We start from the raw sequence: 21,702 nt of genomic DNA on the forward strand, positions 1-21,702 counted from the left end.
TAAGGGACTCATATGCAGTTATTACAAAAGTTTTCAAATGCTGAAGGAAACAATACATTAAGAGTCAGAGGTAAAAAAAAAAAAAAATCTTTTAGAATTTGAAGATCAGGGTAAATTTAACCTATTTTGACTTCTGGGGAAAATGTTACTGTCTTTTATAGCCTGTGAATGGCAGTACAAAATGAAAAAAATATGATATTTAGGCAAAAAAAAAAAATATATATATATATATACTGTATATATATCTCCATTCTGTTCAAAAGGTTTCACCCCTGGCTCTTAATGTATTGTTTTTCCTTCTGGAGCATCAGTGAGTGTTTGAACCTTCTGTATTAGTTGCATATGAGTCCCTCAGTTGTTCTCAGTGTGAAAAGATGGATCTCAAAATCATACAGTCATTGTTGGAAAGGGTTCAAATACACAAAAAAGCTGAAAAACCAAATAATTTGTGGGACCTGAAGGATTTTTCTGCAAAACCGCAGGCAGTTTAACTGTTCAAGACAAACAAGTGACTTGTTAACAACTTTAACTAAAAAAAAAAAAAAAAAAAAAAAAAAACACACAGCTGTGGATCATTCAGATAAACAACACAGTATTAAGAATCAATGGGATGCAAACTTTTGAACTAGGTCATTTCTACAAATTCAAATATTTTCTCTTGTGGACTATATATAAACATCTTATTCAGGTCAGTACTAAACAAACAATAACATGCATTTAATATTATCCCTCTTATTTTACAGATTCTGAAAGGGGGATGTAAACTTTTGACTTCAACTGTAAAAGAGGATGAAAGGGGGGTGTAACATTTTTGACCTCATCTTTGACCTCAACTGTATTGCTATAGACCATCAGCATCATTGCAACTAATTGTTATTGACCACCGCCTGAGAAATTAAATGGATATTAATTAAAGGTAGCTTGAAGTCCTTCACTGTGTGACAAAAACCAAACAATAAAAACATTAAAACATTCTTTAACTTACATTCACAAAGGGTTCACAGTGTGGTTATTCAGTCTCAAACATAATATATAATAGTAGTGTCCTGAGAACCCGATTCAGCAACACTGCAAAGGATGCACTGTACAAGAGACCTTGGAAAATAAATATTTTAACATTAACTTGTGCATGTGTTTTTTAAAATATATAACATATCAACAATTCCAACATCACATGTCTCAACATCAAACCCAATGCACTGCAAAATATTTTTTCTATTTTTAACCAATATTGAGAGTATGTAATTATGAAGTTTAGTTACACTCTTACAATGCAAAGAACTTTTTGCAACTATAACAAATGTATTACACCTTTGTTGATTTGTTTAAACCTGCATAAGAGTCATTTATATGGCAATTATTTGACCCTAGTCTAATCAAAGCTAAGCCAAGCAATTTGTCACCTATTTCTACACTTTGATTTACCTGTCTTAAACCGGCACAATGGCTGAGCCTGCGGTACAAATTAGTTATTTGCAATGACTCGGCTGACTGACTCAGGCAGCATGTTTTATGAAGCACCCTCAAGGGCACCACAAGTTTTTCTCTCACACACAAACCAGCATCGCTTCGGGTTCTGTTGCTCTTGGTCAGCGAAGCCGCCGGTGCTTTTGCGAGTCATTGATTAATTGCGGTCATTAGGCGGCGAGAGAATGGCCTCACCTGGAGTTAGAGGTGGAAATCAACGGGAGATTAAAATTAATCACTCTGAAAAGCGACAATACCGACAGTAGCCTGCGGAGAGCAGGATGCAGAGAAGGGAATGAGTGAATATCTCTGTGCAAGTGTGTAGAATGATTTCATTTTTATTCAAAAATAACATCACAAAAAGCACACAAAAATAAGGTTTTTACATGATGTGCAAACCAAACAAATAGGAAGAAAAAAGTCAATATTAGTACACAGGTTAATCTACAGTTAATAATCATTGGTTGTCTCTTATTAGCAAGGAGAGTAGCTATCTCTTTAAATGGCACTGTACAGAGAACCGGCCTAACCTCTACTGTTATGAAATACCAAATGGGCCCCATCCAAACAGAAAACAGATGATTTGGTTCAAGGAAGTCGATTCGCACAGCTAGCAGTAAAGGTCTGCTGATCAAAGATCAGATTTCCATGTTTACACTGGCATTAGTCTTCATGTTCAAACAAGCTGAACTGATCCTCTAACAGCACCTTACAGGCTTAATAAATAAAAGCCAGGGAATTCACAAGTGCGTGTGCTTTTGGGTAACGACAACATATGAATAATAAATGCTAATAATACCTGGGGGATGATTAGCCTCCTCATGTCCTTCATAAAATTTGCAGCCCGGGCGTCCACATGTTATAGCCGTAAAGACAATCGCACCCAACATTACAGTAAATATATTTACACATTCAACAAGAACCGTAGTCAAAAGATGAGAGGATCATAAAAAGGCGGCTATTTGTGTACAACAGACACACAGCATATGGTTGTCAGCATACACAACACCCTTCCATGAGACCAAAACCAGCATTTATGAGAAAGAAAAAAACTAAACACACAGAAACTCGCATTACAGCTCAGTGATGATTGTTTTGTAATTGTTCATGTGTTATTTACCTCACAATCCTGACATGGACCCACCAGTGACACCATTACAGCCAAAGTTAAAAAAGGCACAGAGTGAACATTAGGGTGACCCAAACAATAAGACTGTTTCTTCAAAATGGTGACACTCACTGTGGTGAATATGGTGACTTAAGAATGTTAAGACTAAACCTAATCAAAAAGGGAACCCCGGGAATTAAGACTTGTATTCCGTAATATAACGTAAATTATGTCTCTTACTGAAATGTGCAGTTGAAAATCCATGAAAGATGTATGTTATTTAAAAAATCCACATCGTTTTTCGATGATGTCAAATGGTTGCACTTGGTGAACTATTGGCACTACCTGTTGCTATTTTGACAACTCGGAAAATACAATTCTGATTCAATGTCACATTGTGCTGCTCTTGGTTGTAATTTTCAGTTGAAAGGCAATAAGAGACACTATGTAAGTCTCCACTACTTTCCTAGCGATTAAGAGGAGAAAAGAATGGGAAAATGTTTGTGCACGAATAAAACTTCCTAAAGATGCATCTTTGTTCTCTCCACTTTAGCCCTGATGCCTTTGAGACTTTTAGTAGACCACAGCGACTGAAAGAGTTTACAAACGGCAGAGACAAGAAACGCTACATGCCATCCTGGCAGAATGTAAACATGCCGACGCTTGTCATGGCACCGCAGCCACTGAAGGAGTTTCTCGGCGCAGATTTCACTCGAAATCCAGGGGCGTTGTGGGTAAAAATCGACGGTACGGCATTTGGTTTAAGCCTACGCTTATATTAGTTGCCACTTGTCATCGTATCAGTATTTTATTTTCCGATTTGTGTTGCAGTAAATATAAGAATAGGTAGCGCCAGTATCTCACCAAGTACAACCATTTTACATCATCTAAATAATGGCGCCCCACAGTCCAAAATATGTATAAAACAATGTAGATTTTTAAATATTGTAAATATTTTATGGGGTTACCACTATATATTTCAGTAAGAGATATCACTTATCACTTATGCAAGTCCTAATACCTTGGGTTCCAGTTTAATTGACCTCTTTTAGTTGGTTTAAATTAATGTGTTGTCAACTAATGTGTTGACAATCAGCTTTTAAAGAAGGATGAGTTGAGCCAGGCCAAATGCAGGTTTAGGATTAGTATCTCTTGTTATGTCTGTGTATTATGCAGATCTATAATCAGAGACATCTGTGATCAGCTTTTTTGGCCTGGCTGGGGCAGAGGAGTGGTGGTGACTGGTGCCCCTGGCCTTCAAACTTGCCAAAGTCTGATTGCTCAGTGAACCGTATTTTACCACCCAGCTTGAGCATCTTTTGAAATAAACCGTTTAATCTTATTTTGACGACTACCAGTGGAGTGGAGGTTTGGGTGTTACAAGCCAATCTAAGTTAAGCAAACAACCAATCAGAGACTTGAACACTAATCACTCTGACACGTACCGATGGGGGTTTACAACTGCCAAATGGTCCGTAAAAATCAATGCAGGTTAAGAGTCACAGTATTAGCTCATTAGCAGATAAATCAATTTCATGTTCATATATACACATCACATGTAAATAATTTTCAATCCAAACGAACGCTGCTGTTATGTTTTTTAAAAACAATATCATCCAGAAACCAAAGCCAACCCATATATATATTTCCACAGACCTTTGAGTTTACCAGGCTTTTGTAGCATAAAGAGATAATCGTCATAGATAAATGGTTTAAAATTGTCTGAAAATGTAAGCAAAAAGAATATCAAATAGCTTGGGAGTTTTCATCTAAAGCCAAGAACTATATACGTTTCATTTAGTTTAATGGGTTTCATTTCATCTCTGGAGAACACTTAATAGGCAAACAATTCAAGATAGGGCTTTCTATTTTTAAAAAGAAAAAAGAAAAAAACATCATGCATTGCATTATTTACAAAACAGGAGCAGGCAGTCACCTTTCCGCATCCCATTGAATATGAAAGTTTTTTTTGTTAACATTTGTTGCAGTTCTGCTGTTGAAGTCAAATTGTATTATCAGAGATGGTACAGCTGAGTTCGATTCTGTGCTCCTTCACAAATTCCGCTAGAACAATGAATAGAATAGTGACAGTCATAATGTGCAGAGAATGATCCCAGTTCAGCTTTACACAATGGACCCATCCCTGTTCTGGGCAGGGACCATGACAGGGATGGCCCCCATGCGGCTAAGGTTGGGGCCGGCCATTCTGCTGGGTGGGGGGATAGGGGCGTGACTAGGGGGCTTCTCGTACTCTTCGGAGGGTATCTTGTCATACTGGGGCTTGGTGTACTCGTGCAGGTTGGAGGGAGACATGGAGCCCAGAGAGGAGCGCTGGCTGCCCGCGCTGGTGAAACTGCGTGCGGTAGAAACACGACTCTTTGGAGGGGGGACATCCTCTCTGTGGGAGGGAGGGGAAAATAGTGTTCAAACAAAACCTGTGAGGGAGTTGTTACCTTATCATAAAAATGTAAATTACAACATATCTACATAATACAACATACTCTATTATATTATTTACGGTTTTCTTTTTTGGTTGTTTCTGCATGTTAATTAGATCACATAGCTTTGTTGGTTGCACCATATGACTGTTTTGGCACACTAAATTTATGCAGTTTTGGTCATGCACTACTGTCCAAAAATTTTGGGGTTGTTAAAGGGATAGTTTACCCCAAAATTAAAATTCTGTCATTAATTACTCAAGGCCCAAAAAGGTAGTAAGGGTATCAATAAAATAGTCAATGTGACATCTGTGGTTTGACCATAATTTTATGAAGCTATGAGAACACTTTGTGTGCAAAGAAAACAAAAATAATGACTTTATTCAACAATTTCTTGTCAGTCTATGTATGCGTCGTGGTACTCCTGTGAATGTGCATTGAAGACTGAAACTTAATAGAAGAAATTGTTGAATCAAGTCATTGTTTTTGTTTTCTTTGCGCACAAAGAAAGTTCTCTCATAACTTCATAAAATTACAGTCAAACCACAGATGTCACATGGACCTTTCAAGGCACCTTTCTGGGCCTTGAATGTGTTGCATTGCTGTCTATGCTGGGTCAGAAAGCTCTCGGATTTTATCAAAAAAATCTTAATTTGTGTTCCACAGATGAACAAAGGTCTTACGGTTTGGAACAATATGAGGGTGTTTAATTAATGACAAAAAAAATGTTCTTTTAGGATAAACTATACCTTTAAGATTTTTTTAGAAAGATTTTTTTTTCACCAAGGTTGCATGCATTTATTTAATCAAAAATACAGTAAAAACAGTAATATTATGACATATTTTTGCTATTTAAAATAACAGTTCTCGATTTCATTATTTTAAAATGCAATTCTTCCAGGGGTTTTTTTTTTTTTTGGAAAATGGTTAAAGAACAATATTTATTTAAATATTTTTCTTTTTTCTAACAATGTAGCAGTACTTACTGTCACTTTCAATCAATTTAATGCATCCTTGCTGAATAAAAGTGTTAATTTCTTATAAAACAAAACAAACAAAAAAAAAACTGCAATGTTTATTTAAAAAGACTATTACAGTCTTAATAAGTAACTAAATAAAGTCACATAACTAGGCAAAAAAAAAGCTAAATCTCACTGAAATAAAACATTTTTTGTTGAGTTTGAAATAGGGCTGCAACAATTGCTCGATTCTATATGAATATTCAATTTAAAAAAAAAATTGAAGTCGAGTAATCGGCTAAATATCAGAAGTGGCGCATTCTACATATTAAACCAATTTAAAAATCATGAAGCATAATGCTATTAAGAATTCAGAAATGCTATGATTCAATTAAATATATGCAGGTTTAAAATATATGCTTTAATCATTTATATGCGTGTAGGTTATGTACGTTCATCTCAGAGCGGCTCTGTTCACAGTAAATGCTGCTACACAAATGGTTATTTACATGTGTGGAGTGTCTCATACTCCATTTCTGCATGTTGTCGTGAGTTTGTGTGTATTATAACGTTCAACTGGGAATGCAACATGTGTTATTTAATCAGATTTTTAAGGTAAATCATTTATAAATCTACACGAACACAGGAGAATACATCAATATCTTTCTCAATATGCTAACTGCTCATCACGATTTCAAAATAAAAGTTTAAACCCTCACTCTGAGTTTACATGTTTTGATGTCCACATATTTAAGAAATTACAGCAGCTGTAGCTTTTCTATCATAAAGAAATGGCCAAATATTAAAGATTAAGTGGACATTTGAATTAAACGTTAAATCGATATTAAACACGGATTAGATCGCAAAGTAAAGTGTAAAAACAATCATCAGGCCGTGATGGTGCCCTCGGCAGTCATTTGTTATAAAGTGTAATGTACATTAGCTCTGTTGTTTATAATACATTAAGAATTTTAACAGTTCTGTTTAATAAAACCATATGATTACTTGCTTTTGATACTTTATTTGATCTCATATTGCCTTATTACTATTATATATGTATTTTAAGTCATTTTAAAGGCTATTGTTCACTAATTGTATTACTACAAAAAAATTATTTATAATTATCTGATTACTCGATTAATCATCAGAATAATCGACAGATTAACTCGATTACCAATTTAATTGTTAGTGACAGCCCTAGTTTGAAAGCATGGTTCATAAGGTTCAAACTTCAAACTGTATAATGATAATCCAATTCAAACAAAACATCTCCCAGTGCCCCAAAACCAAACTTTGACACAGGCAGGAATGGGGCACAGCGAGGCTAGAATTGCAGCTGAGTCAAGATTTGTTTTTTTTGTTTTGGTGCTTTGTTCTCAGATTGGCTGAAAAAGATGATGAATTTCCAGTGTAGCCCATCGGGCCCTGCTCTTCCCCCATCCTCCAAATTAACAAGCATTCAGCAGCAATAATCCTTTATAGCAGAGAACACAGCAAACGAGAGCGAGACAGCGGGGTCTCCTCTAAGAGAAGCTGGCTTATTTGGATAATCCTCTTTTGTCATGGCCTATGTGAGGCAGCGCATGGCTCCCAGACAGAGTGTCCAGCTCTGGGGTCCAAGGGGGGCCTTATACAGGGCCTGACCCTTCACATAGAGGAATGCCATTTCAATAGGTCGGGGGTGCGAGAGAGGGACAGACGGGGGAGGCACTGACAGAGCAGGAACTGACTGAACAAACAAACGCACAGAACTGATTACACCAGCCTTTCATTTGAAGGGAAAAGGGGTAAGAGGGAAAGAGTGACGGCATCACTGGTCAGTTTCGCTGGCTAGCAGTTTTGTTTGCTCATCAGTGAGCATAGAGGAGCTGAGTGAATCACACAGACATAGGGACAGTGACACGTACCAAATGGCATCTGGGTCAAGAGCTTCCTTTTTCTTTTATTCTTGTTCCTTTAATTATTAGGCTGATGACCGTTGGCTACAGGCAGTATGTCAGTTAGGAGAAGCAGGTGTTTTTATAACTCAGTGTGTTTCTGGGTGAATTACACTAACAGGAGTTTTTCTGAAGAACTCCTCATTTATATGATTAATTGTGGCCTTACTGGACAAAGTTCACATAAACATGCCTAAAAGTAACTATATAGGTTTACGTTCAAGTATGGGTGTAGTACCTTATCTCATAGGCAATCTCCTTTTCGTACTTCTTCTTGTTGCGGGCACGGCAGCAGCAGAAGAGGAGGAGGATGAGGAGAATGAGAAACAGCAGAGTGCAGATTACTGCAGCTGCAATGATGCCACCATTGTTGGGGGCTGCAAAGGGCCAGAGAGAGATACACAAGTTTAGAGTCTAAGATATTACCTATAAGCCAATTTGAGGGAAAGACCAAGATGCACCACCTTGGATGCAGATGTTTTGATATTTTGATGTTTAAAGAGTAATAAAGCAGGCTTATGAAGACTCACGTTGTGTGATATTGACCTCCACGAAACACTCTTCTGCTCCAATACGGTTTTTAGCGAGGCACTTGTATGATCCTGAAGCTGTCTCAGTTGCGTTCCTCAGACTCATGGTGCCCCCGACTGGATCTGTGCATAGCAGCAGACAGATTCTTCATTTTAACTAAGGCATCTGACAGTTACGAAAGTTTTCAAAATTGTAAAAAAAAAAAAATTCTTTCAAGGTACGCGAGTCAAAGGAACCTACCCAGCACTGCCAGGGGTGGCAGTAGTTTATTGCCTGTGGTTCTTTCCCAAATGTACTGCAGTGGTTGTGTGCCCTCTTCAGACTTACACCTCAACACCATATCTTTCCCCGCATACGTCTGACCCTCTGCATAACATTTGGGTTTAGAAGGGCGCACTGTTGGAAGGAAACAGGAAGATGAGACAGTTAGAAAACAAGAAAAACAAAACAACTAAAAGGACCAACAGTTTAATGTATAAATGAAATCTCATGCATCTCATCTCATACTTGATCTTAGTGCTGCGTTTGACACTATAGATCATGACATACTTAAATCAACCACAAAATTACACAGGTATTCAAGGGCAGGCTTTAAGATGGTTTAGATTCTACCTGTTTGACTGTTACCACTTTGTTTATTTAAAAAGGGAATCATTTTGATTTACACCAGTAAAATACGGAGTGCCACAAGGATCTGTTTTAGGCCCTCTGATATTTTCAATATACATGTTGCCCCTTGGTAATATTTTTAGAAAATATGGGATAAGCTTCCATTGTTATGCTGATGATACTCAACTATGTATTTCAACAAGAACAGATGCAATTTAGTATGACCTTGACATAGTCACCACTGATAAGCCACTCCTAAATGTAATGTAGAAACTTTCATTTTCTGTAAAGCTGCTATGCAATGATTTTTATCATGAAAAGCGCTTCACATATCTAATCGAATTAAATGCTACATTGGAGCTATATGACAGTTTACTGACTTATCAGGAAGCAATATTCACTACCAGTCAAAAGTTTTTGAACAGTAAGATTTTTAAAGTTTTTTAAAGAAGTCTCTTCTGCTCACCAAGCTTGCATTTATTTGATACAAAGTACAGCAAAAACTGTAAAATTCTGAAATATTATTACTATTCAAAATAAGAGTTTTCTATTTGAGTATATTTTAAAATGTCATTTATTCCTGTAATTTCAAAGCTAAATTTTCTGCATCATTACTCTAGTATTCAGTGCCACATGATGCTTCGAAAATCATTCTAATATGCTGATTTGCTGTTAAAGAAACATCTTTATTATTATCAATACAACATGATATCATGCTAAACATTTATAAACATATCTGTACAAAGTATATACTGTCTTATGCATATGGAACTACTCAGTATGAATGAGCTATTAGTATAGCAATGTTTTATGCATGAGACCACAAGTTTAGGCAATTATCTCACGGAGGAAAATATCATCATTCCACTCTGACCAGCTAAAAGCTCAAATATCATCTCCCGTCTCACATATGGTGCCTAACGGACATAAAGGACGAGTCCCTGAGGCCCCTCTTTCACACTCCACCCATATTCATTCTCGCTGCATCATAACTAATCACAGCATAGGAAGCCATGATCACGGTAATGGATACAGCTGCTGCTATTACAGGTGCTGTCAATCAACTTAATTAAAATCAGAGCGCAGTGGGTGTCAACATTCTTTGAGATAAAAGAGCGAACAAAAGCAGAAGAAGAGGGTGGGAAAGTGGCTGGGTATTGTAAGACAGACAGCATGTGTTTTCTAAAGAGATATGCATTAAAAACAGCAGGGAAAGTGGGTGAAATCTATGTATATAAGGGAGGGAGGGATAGAGATGCAGAAAGATAGTGAGAGATTGGATGGGGGGAGGGTGGAGAACATAGGGAGCTCTGTGTAGAAACCAAAGCCTGCACAAACAGACCCCCTCCTCGCTTGGCAGGGGATGACATGAGAATTTAAAGGCAAACAAAACTCCAAATTAAAACCAGGAGGAGACAGATACAGAGCCCCACGTAAGGAGGGCAAAGAGACAAAATGAAGGGGAGACAGAGTCCACACAAATAAAGAGACAGAGGGCAAGACAGACAGGAAAGTCAATAGTTGCTCTCTGCGATTCCTCCCAACCTTGGGCAGGGTGTTGGCATTTGAGTCTCCATCGACATCATCGTTTGATAATAGAAGCTGTAAAAACACATCTCTGGGGCTGCTGGGACAGAGGCTTAGAGACCTGAGGATTAACAGCAGGCAGGACTGAACAGCAATTTAATAGGATGACGGGTCAGAGCACAGCAGCTTCCTCTGACGGAGAAATTAAACGTGTGGTGATGGACAGGTGGGCGGGAGAAATCAAGGTGTCGACTGATTAATGCACATGCTTAAACCAACACACACACACACACACACACACACCTCTATACTAACAAACTGTATCTGTTTTTTTTTTTTAAAAAGACAGTTTGTTATTATTATGAGACATGATTTTCTATAAGATGAAGTTGCTTTACAGCTTAGCAGTGTGACCAAGGCAAGCATGTCGGTATTCTGAGGTGATCACACTTGACTGGTCATAACAAAGGCGAGAAGAAAAACAAGAACGAAAAAGTCAAACTGCCCGATGTAACTCCAGACGCATAAAGGCGTGAAAAGAAAAAGGTCAAGCAGTTTTATTTTCTGCTGTCTGGGAGAAGATGAATTTACTTTTTCCACCTTGAACGCTTGACAGTTCACCCTAAGTTAACAATCCTGAAGAAGCATTTCTAAAGAAGTCATTTGCAGATATTGATGGCATCAACAAAATGTTGTTAAAGAGATTGTCTGTTCATTCAATCTGTGAAATACGTTATGATAAGACGTGTTTGATTTAACATTTTAGAACATTCCAATGAAAACAAATTTACTGTAAAAAACAGTTCTCTACCAAAAAAAAAGCAAAAAGCCAACAAACACACACCAGACCTATAATGAACTTGCTATTTTAAAAAACATCCACTGCAATTCAGGAAAAAGTGAAAGAATCCCAGGACAGCGATTCTGTTAAATGAACATCAATCTTTGTGAAGTGAGCAGCAGTGTTGTCATTGTTAAACTATTAAAGTAATTTTCGTTAATTGAAATGAAGCAAATATTAGAATATATAGAAATGTTGCACTGGCATCTAATTAATTTAAAATAAGTTCTAACTGATATAAAAACTAAAATAAGTACTAAAATGACTAAACCTGAATTAAATACAAATTAAATAGAAATATTAAAAACTGACAAAAGCACAAAATTAATAAAAAGTACACTACCAGTCAAAAGTTTTTGAACAGTAAGATTTTTAATGTTTTGTAAAGTCTCTTCCGCTCACCAAGTCAGCAAAAGCAGTAATATTGTGAAATATTTTTACCATTTCAAATAACCAATTTGTTCTATTTGAATATATTTTAAAACGTAATTTACTCCTGTGATCAAAACTTATAACTTTAACTACTAACTTTATTAAAATTTAAAACATCTAAATACTTTTTCTCAATTTTTTGATGAATAGAAAGATCCAAAGATCAGCATTTATCTGAAATAAAAAAGCTTTTGTAACATATATATATATATATATATATATATATATATATATATATATATATATATATATATATATATATATATATATATATATATATATATTTTTTTTTTTTTTTTTTTTTTTTTTTTTTTTTTAATGACCAAAAGTTATGATAAAAACATATATATGTTACAAAAGATTTTCATTTCAGACAAATGCTGTTTTTCTGAACTTTCTATTCATGAAAAAAAATCTACTCAGCTGTAAATCAGAATATTAGAATGATTTCTGAAGGATCATGTGACTGGAGTAACAATGCTAAAAATTCAGCTTTGAAATCACAGAAATAACTTACATTTTAAAATATACTCAAATAGAAAAGTTTTTTTAAACAGTAAAATTATTTTAAAATTGTAATGTTTTAAATAAATGCAGGGTTGGTGAGCAGAGACTTATTTAAAAAAACATTTAAAATCTTACTGTTCAAAAACTTTTGGCTGGTTGTGTATATAATAAAATAAACTCAAAATATACAAACAAATGCGAATTAAAATATTAACAAATAAAATAATAGTATATAAATAATACTAAAATAATAGAGCAGATGTCTGCAAACCCTTTAAACTACATGTCTACAGTTTTCTGGCGGAGAACAGATTTGAATATAAAGAGCTGTAAGTTGCATGCGCCTTCTGAAAGCACTGTTTCTCCGTTTCTGCATCCCTAGAGCAGAGCTGTGTTCTCTCTAAGGTGGTAATGTAGCACATATACAGCTCCTTCAAGTGAATGCCCTTGGACTGCTATCTCTGATGGAGACGCGTTTAGTAAGGAACACACGCACGCAGCCAGACAGCATCTGCTCTGAATGCAGGTACAGAGTCCCCGCGGTCATCAGCGATAGGATGAGGGTGGACAATGAAGGGAACAGGCGAAGAGAGAACAGCTGCATTCATCAACTGCTGAGAGCACAACCAATCTGTGTCCTTCCATCTGTCTTACTGTGGTCCACCTCCAATCACCAGGTCGACACTTGCCAAACAGTCCTTCGCTTTAATACATTAGTGGACCTTAAGACCAATAAAGTCTTTTGCCTAACCAATCACTGGTTCATGAACTGACACTGATGTCAATCAGCCACTTCACTTTCATTATTCCATTGAAATGTAAAGATTCTGGATGCCACAGCAAAAACTAAATGTAACTGAACACTCCATTAAACAAGAAATATTATGATAATATATAAAATACATGCTCAAAAGTTTGGTGTCAATCCAAATCATAATACATGAATAATTTTTCTGGCTACACTGAAAAAAATATTAGCACACCACACAGGTCACTAGGTTTATAGTCCATTAAATCCTGGGATTTCACCTCTATAAAACCTTTTTCCTGTACCTTTTTCCTTCTTTTCCCTGTTTGTTTTTTTTTATCTTACAGCTACTGCTATTCGTGCATCTACAATGCAAATACACATCTTGGTTGTTTGATTATGGAGTTTCGGGAAGTGACGCCACTCGTCGTAATGTTTGGGGAGTTGTTTCTGATGGCCTTGTTTGGCGTGAATGTTTGCCTAGGGCGCTTCAGTGTTGTCACTAGTCAACACAACAAGGAACAGGTCATATTTCACACATGAAGCAGCACTGATGTCACACTTGCTGTTGACAGCAATCAATGCAGACCTTGAAAGGCATGTCAGAGGGCCTGTGAAATCAAACTTTATTGTGCATTTATGGTGCAGATCAATACATCGTCACTCAGGACTTTCCCCTCATGTTTTACACCTTACCTTCCATAAGAAAAAAAAGGAACTATTTCTCCAAAACACCATCAAATAAGGCAAGGATCTTTGTAAAAACAGGGTTAAAGATGTGACATTTACAAGCTTATATTTTTCCACTCACCCATGACCGTTAGGAGGAACTTCCTGCTGCCGATACCAGGAACCTTCTTCACCTTGCATTGATAGGTGCCTGTGTCTGTGGCTTTCAGACCCATGATGTTCATGGAGGCATCGCCATTTTTAGGGTCAGGGGAGTTGAAGTGGACTCTTCCTTTAAGAGGGTCATAATAGTGTTCAAACGCCCTGTCACCTGAGTACACAATCACCTGTGGGAAGAAACGAAAAGATGACAAAAAAATATGAGAATCATGTTTTAGTAAGTAAAACTTACGTATATGTGACCCTGGACCACAAAACCAGTCATAAGGGTCCTTTTTTTCGAAATTCACCTTTATACATAATCTGAAAGCTGACCCATACAATGTATTTTTGCCTATTGCTACAAATATACCCCAGCGACTTAAGACTGATTTTGTGGTCCAGGGTCACATATGTGAAATGTTACTTAACATTTCAATTTACCAACGGTGGGTGAGAAAAAGTACAGTGTAACGGTTAAACTAATGATCACATTCAGACCAAAACCTCATTTTTCAGCTTTTGAAAGTCACTTGGACAAAGACAAACACAGTGCTCCCTCTTATCTTAAAAGCGTCCTTCAGCACATGTGAATTATTTGCCCTTTCAATGCTACAACGTGAACAAAGTATTTTTGTTAGGCTACATCAACACCTCCTGTCACCAGAAGGTATATTCTAAATGAGGCATTCATCAATACCTGCTTCTCTCCCAAAATGCTACATCTTGAAGGAAAAGTTCACTTCCAGAACCAAAAATTTTCACCCCCTTGTCATCGAAGATGTTAATGTCTTCCTTCAGTCGTAAAGACAATTATGTTTTCTGAGGAAAACATTACAGGATTTCTCTCCATATAGTGGAATTCTATGGTGCCATTTTGACAGTTTAAGTGCAATAAGACATGAAAGAGAACTTAGTTTAGTACTCACATGCCGTTTGACAGTTGCACTTTGTGTGTGTGCATGCTTCGGATATGTGCGTTTAGAAAACCGTATATCAGAAGTTTAAACTGAAATGGCTTTAAAACGCATGATTTCAGTGCGATAAACATGATAAGCAAAATCAAACAGATGTTTTAGCAGAATATCTGAGCTATAAGCTGTAAAGGCACAGCCGTATTCTGAAAAAGGGGGTGGGGAGCATCAGCTCATTTGCATTTAAAGAGACATGCGTGAAACAGCATGTTCCTACTTCCACTCAAAATGTGATATAAATTAGCTGTGAGGTATTTTGAGTTAAAACTTCACAGATACATTCTGGGGACACCTGACACTTATATTACATCTTGTAAAAAGGGGCATAATAGGTCTCCATTATGGGACATTACAAGTCTGTTTCTTGCTAAAAGACACACGCGCTTAGTACAAACACAGATAAAGACATCACAGATGTCACCCATTGAGGGAAAATATGGGATCCATTCAAGAGACCCCATCCCCACCACTTCATTTCCATGACGACGGAGAGATGACGGCCTCCCGTGGTGTCTTGCCTCATACGCAGCAGTCCTGAGAATGCACCTCAGGGCAATGGAGCAAGAGCTCGGAGACACTCAGAATCCTAATGAATGTATCAGACAATATCCAGGACAAGGGGAGGAGAAAAGTGAAAAAAAAAAAAAAAAAATGAAGGGGGGGGAAAAAAAAAAAAAAAAGACCTCTCCCTCATTCTTACCCTCACATCCAAACATCTGCAGAATTCAAGAGCATCTTGTCCAAATTACCACTTAGTAAGCAGGCCTAATCCATGCCACCTGGAGTCTGCCCAATAGGATTTCAAAGAAACAGCCAACAATGTCTATATATCTGTCTTAATAACTAAAACATAATAAAAAAGGGATAAAGACAACTGCCTGAAGCAACATACAGGCACTATAACATACAAAATAACATCAAAACAGAATCTGCTTAAGGCAGAGAACAAAGATACAAAATTGAAATCCGAGACAACAACTGCTGGATAGACCCAAGTTGCCAGCGCGGCCCTACTTTTTTTTTCTTTTTTCAATAATCTGCTACACTCAGATGTACAATACAACAGAGATGAAAAGATCTGTTGCTACTTTTGTTTCATCATAACTTCACAAACTTAGTCTTAACTATGGAGGGGGTCAGTGTGTAGTTTCACCGCCAAGTCAAGTCTTCAAGGACACATTGTGACTTGTTAAAATCAAAGTGTGCATATGCTTATTTGTGCGTCTTGTTTTCACTTGAGTATGCCTGTAGGTGCGCACTTCCTCCAGGGCCACATCAGGCTTGTTTGAAATGCAAAGCAGCACTGAGTCACCTGTGTTAGAGATCAGTCTGCTTTATAGCCCAGGCAGTTTCTGTAGGCCTGCCTGTCTACATCAGTGTCTAGCCTCACTGCACAACCACAGATGCTGCTCTGACCCACAGTGTCTACCACTGGGAAATAGTGCATGCCAAACAACCACAACCTTTACATTGCTAATCATATATTACTATGATGTACTTTAACTTCCTTAAATGCACATTCCTGGTCCAAAAAATTGTTTGTAATCTGTATTTACAAATGTAGTGACATTGCCTGAAACAACTTCAAAAGTTAACTTTTAAAGACAATGGTTAGTTACAATTGTTAGTTAGTTATTATTTTGGCAATACTTTAGCAAACTCACATTATGCAACATTTTTTTTTTTTTTTTTTTAATTCCAGATGGATAAAATAAAGTTCTCTACCTTTTATATTGTATATCACACAGAAAAAACACTTAAGTCCGAATTATTTTTTAAAGAATTTAATACTTTTTACCAACAAGAACATATTAAATTGATCAAAGGAAAGTCAATAATCATTACAAAATATCTCCATTACAAACAACGCTGTTCTTTTGAACTTCTATTCATCAAGGAATACTAAAAAAAAATTAAAAAAAATAAAATAAAATCATAGTTCTATAATCGTTTTTATTCATTAGAGAATCCAAAAAAACATTAAGCAGCACAACCGTTTCTATCACTGATAATAAATCAGCATATTAGTATGATTTCTGAAGGATCATGTGACACTGAAGACTGGAGTAATGATGCTGAAAATTCAGATTTGATCACAGGAATAAATTAGATGTTAATGTATATTAAAATTGAAAAACATAGCCTTGACAGCAGCCTTGATGAGCATAAGAAACATCTTTAAAAAAAACATTACAAATCTTACTGATGTGTATATGTTTATATATATATATATATATATATATATATATATAAAATTCACCATAAACTTGTGAACACCAGTGTATGTCATTACAATTAGTATCAAATGCCAATTCATGTTGATTTAAACTATTCAAATTAACTAGACACTTTCTCTCTGACTCACACAGAGCTATCAAAACAAATTTCCCAACCAAAACAAACAATGGCAACTGGGGTAATGCAAAACAATCTTAACTCCTTTCATTTTTATAAAAATGCAATGATAAAAACCCTATCATGGTATGTTTACTTCTATTTTCTAAATAATCCTTTTGTTTTCCTTTACTCATTATCACTCTCAGACTCAACCCCAGCAGGGCTATTGTGCAATTGTAGGTGCCGCATAAGAGATTATGGAGCCACAGTGCACGTACAGTAAGTGTCACCCCAATTCCCATCCATTCTTCAATAAAATGTTAACACAAATGGGCAATGCAGTTTTGTATGGAATTCGTCAACAGCGTCCCACAAACAAGAAAATCATTCACGCTTCACTGTGTCCCAAAGAACTTCACAATGAATACAATCATTGGAAATTGGGTTCCGCATTCAAGGTTAATTCATTGTTTCAGTTCTTGCGCTTAAAAAAAAAAAATAGGAACTGTTGTTGAATACAGGAGAAAATGTATTTTCCATCAAAAGGTAGCCTTGTGTGTTTGTGTACAGTGTCAAGCCCTTTTCTTTCATCTTGGATCAAAAGTGAGAGATGAAAAAGAAGGGATAGACCAAACACTAACAAGTCAGTTGGTCTTTGTTTACAACTCCTCTTTTATTTTTTGACTCATTTAGTAGCTTTTCAAGGCCAATCACAGTGAAGGAAAAGCCAAAAATCCTGTAAAAACAGAAATATTCTGTAACATTATTACAAAAATTTGTTGTGCTGCTTAATATTTTTTTGGAAACCATGATAAATATATGATAAATTGAACATTCATTGAAATACAAATCTTTTGTAACATTATAAATGTCTTTACCATCACTTAAGTTCAGTGCATCCTTGCTATATATGTATATATAATAAAAAGATCAGAAATGTATAATACAAGAACGCAATTTAGGAATGATCTGAAAAGGTGTAGCTATGTAAACACTAAAATAATAGAGTATAACTGCATGAAAAGCATTGAAAAGAACTGGGGCACAATAAATGTTACGAATTTCTCCCAAAAAAAGAACAAAAACATTGAAGTAGCTTGTGTCCAACCTTCAACTTCTTATAAACCATTAAAAACGATGAAGTGGGTCAAAGACAAATTTCAAGTCCTGGGGCAAAGCCTGGCAGAACAGAGGGGGAAGAGTGCAGGTCTATACCCATGAGGACGACCCAGCAAACAGCAAACTGAGCAATCGAGGGGAACAGAAATGTGAGGAGAAAGGGAGAACGATAAAAATAGAATGAAAAATTAGGTGTAGAACGACAGAAGAAATGAAGGAGCTTTGAGAAGAAAAAAGATGGAGTAGAGAGAGCATGTGTGAGAGAGGGAGAGATGGGAAGAAAGGTGCAAGGATAGCAAAGGGAGATCGACCATTGAGGGCTCCTGACCCAATTCTGTCCCCAGCTAAATGCATAATCTCTGGAGAGAAGGAGTATGAGGTAATCTCTGCATGAAGGGGTTGCAGTAGACAAGCACACATATCTGGCTGCTTACTCTACCTGCAAGTCCACTTTTAGGGCAGAATCAGCCTTTTGTAAGGAAGTGAGATGGTTTAATTATGGTCTATATTACAGAGATAGCATTTGTGTGGACGCAGGGAAAAACAGCCTCTGCAGACCACAGTTCATAGAGAAGTGTAAGACACACACAAAACATCAATATATAAAAAAATAAAATCAACTAACTTCTGCCAAAACCAATAAAATTCAAACGCACATCCATGTGAGTGTAACTATAACAAGACCCTTTATGTAAAGCCAGGAAACAAATTTACAGAGCACTAAAACAACAGGACACGTTCAACACCCAATGTGGTGCGCGTTTCCCTCTGACAGATGTGGAGCTGATAAACCAGCACCTGCTCGCTGCAGATCAAAGCAGGTAAAACGTATAATCAAAGATCAACCTTCAAGAACGATCACATGCAAACATCTCCAATACTTGACTTCTAAATAGATCTTGAGTGGGATGCTCACAAATGTTGTTTAATCATTTGGGATTCTACGGACCTCTGAAATCAGTTTTTTTTTCTTCAAATTCCGTTTGTTTCCATTTGAATTTTTCTGGATTCCATTTTTTCAGTTTTTAACTGTTTTAATGGTTAAATAAAAAAAAAAAATTAAAAAAAAAAAAAAACATTCATCAAAAAACAAGTCTAATTAATTAAAATCATGACACATACACAATATAATAGCAGTTTATTAAAAGTTTAACACAAATTACAATTTTTAAGGCCATTTAAAACTTTTTTTTTCTCAAATTCAGTTTTATTTTTCTTAAATTCTGTTTTCCATTCATTTTCTGGATTACAGTTTAATGATTTTTTTAGATTTTAATAATCAAAAGCATCTTTAATTAAGTTTAATTAAGAGTTAATTTTTTTTATAGAAATATTATTTTTTTATTTATTTATTTATTTATTTATTTTTCCCAGGAATACTTGTGTATTTACATTTTTCTGCTAAATAAATTCTGTTAAATAATTTCTCTGGTAAAATATTCCTTAAAATATAATGTTTTAATAATAATTGTATTATTAGTACTATAATTACAGTAAGTAATATATGTCTGTTACAGTTATTCAAGTTAAATCACACTTTTATTTTGGCAGGCTGCTGTGAAGACCTTTATCTCAACAGATTTTCTCAAAAGAAATAGTAAAATGCTCATGAAGTGACGCTCAGAACAGTTCTAGAGATTGTGTTCATGTACTCATATATTGAGTCAGCAGACCCTGAAAATACTGCGAGTGTTACGCATAGTATAATTGAAAAAAAAAAAAAAAAAAAAACAACACGTGTCTGCGCCATTCATTCTTCATCCCAAATCTGGCAAATTTCTGCGTTATACAGCAAATTCCATTTTTATGAATGGATTTCGCAATTCCGTCTGTTTTCTGCATCGCAGATTCCAAGTTTGATTTTCTGATAAAAACTCATTTTGTGGTCAAAGATCATTTGATTATACAAGAATATAAATAGGAAAAAAAGAAATAATAATAATAATAATAATAATAAATACAAATAAAATAAGAAATATTTAAGTGTTTAAAAAAAAAAGATTTTAAGAAAAATAATAAAATGTTTTATTATTGTTCAACAATAATTTATATGTACAATTACAATACTAATATTTATGGCTTCATTCTTCTTCTATTAATAACTTAATTTCTCCATTTTCAATTGCTGTAAAATTAAGCTTTTATTTTAATGGAAGACCACAGAGAACCCTTATCTTTTCCTGACAACAGCCAGTTTATAGCTGCTTCTAGATACAAGTTTAAGAAGATGATGTTGCATTCCCAAATGGTTTTTAGTGACCCAAACTCATACATGCAAAGACTTCCCTCAAACCTCTGTAACACTGAAACCACCAGATCATGAGCTGCTTCTGAATGAATACCAAATTAAAAATCACAAAGCTTCTGATGCTGTTTGACACTTAAGCTAGAACACAGAGTTCAAGTGTGATTGTTGATGACGGTGCAGTTAGGAATGTTACTATTCTGCATCGCACAAAAGAGGCAGTGAAACAAGTTCTGTGAGTTTGATTTTGCTGAAAACAAAAACTTGTGACAGGAAGTGAGGCAATGGAGAACAAAGGGACAAAGTCAAACTAAACCTCCCAGAGGCTTTTGAATAATGCAGACATCAAATACATTTTCCCCCCCAAGCACAAAGAGACAGTCTCTCTCACACACACATACACTAACCTTATCTCATAACCTGATACACAATCACATCGTGTACTCACCACTTTCTCTTCTTTCTGGTTGTCAGAGGGCTGCAGGCTCCACTCAATGTCCAGAGGCCCAGAATCCTCAGTAGCGAGAGTAAACTGACAGTCCAGCTTCACAGTCTCACCACTGGCTTTCTCAATGGATGTGGGGCCGGTGGAAGTGATCTGTAGTCCACAGGCTGTGCCTGAGAAGAACAAAAAAGATTTTTCAAAAACGAATCATTTGTGCATTCAGCTTCTTTTGTAAATTCACATCATTGAATGGGTGATTATAGGAGTTGTAACTCAAATTCTGTGCAATGCAGCATCCTTGAGACAATGACTGAATTCTGTAGTCTGAGAAGATATGCATGGTGCATGCCCTCATTAGAGCTGAAGATAAATACATCCGAGATCATCTATTCTTAGAATGAACATCATTTAGTAAATGACTACTAACAGAGCACACAGCAGTGGTGCTCTGTATAGCAGAGCTTAAAAATAAGCATAAACATTAGATAAACCTCAAAAAAAGCATCTGCCTTCAAAAATGCTATAATTTCCTAACAGAATCCAGACAGGCCGAAACACAGTTTTTAAGCTCTTCTTGATTGACGATGCATAGTAATAGCCATTTCTTTACTAGTCAGGAATGACCATGTGGAATAAGCAAGTGATATGCA

General features: G+C 36.0%; 1 protein-coding gene across 1 annotated transcript in view; it reads right to left on the minus strand.

Annotated features, from left to right (window-relative positions):
• Window positions 1-1,789: 1,789 nt before the first annotated feature.
• Window positions 1,790-21,702, minus strand: part of cxadr (CXADR Ig-like cell adhesion molecule) — a 51,662-nt gene continuing 31,749 nt past the window's right edge. Inside the window, exons 3-8 of the mRNA XM_051120218.1 lie at window positions 21,056-21,225; window positions 13,916-14,120; window positions 8,681-8,836; window positions 8,440-8,562; window positions 8,148-8,286; window positions 1,790-4,973 (exon numbers count right to left, since the gene is read on the minus strand). Coding sequence (XP_050976175.1) covers window positions 4,700-4,973; window positions 8,148-8,286; window positions 8,440-8,562; window positions 8,681-8,836; window positions 13,916-14,120; window positions 21,056-21,225 — 1,067 coding nt within the window. The 3' untranslated portion in view covers window positions 1,790-4,699. The remainder of the gene's footprint in view (window positions 4,974-8,147; window positions 8,287-8,439; window positions 8,563-8,680; window positions 8,837-13,915; window positions 14,121-21,055; window positions 21,226-21,702) is intronic.

This window comes from Labeo rohita, chromosome 10, assembly GCF_022985175.1.
Source record: "Labeo rohita strain BAU-BD-2019 chromosome 10, IGBB_LRoh.1.0, whole genome shotgun sequence".
Taxonomy (NCBI): domain Eukaryota; kingdom Metazoa; phylum Chordata; class Actinopteri; order Cypriniformes; family Cyprinidae; genus Labeo; species Labeo rohita.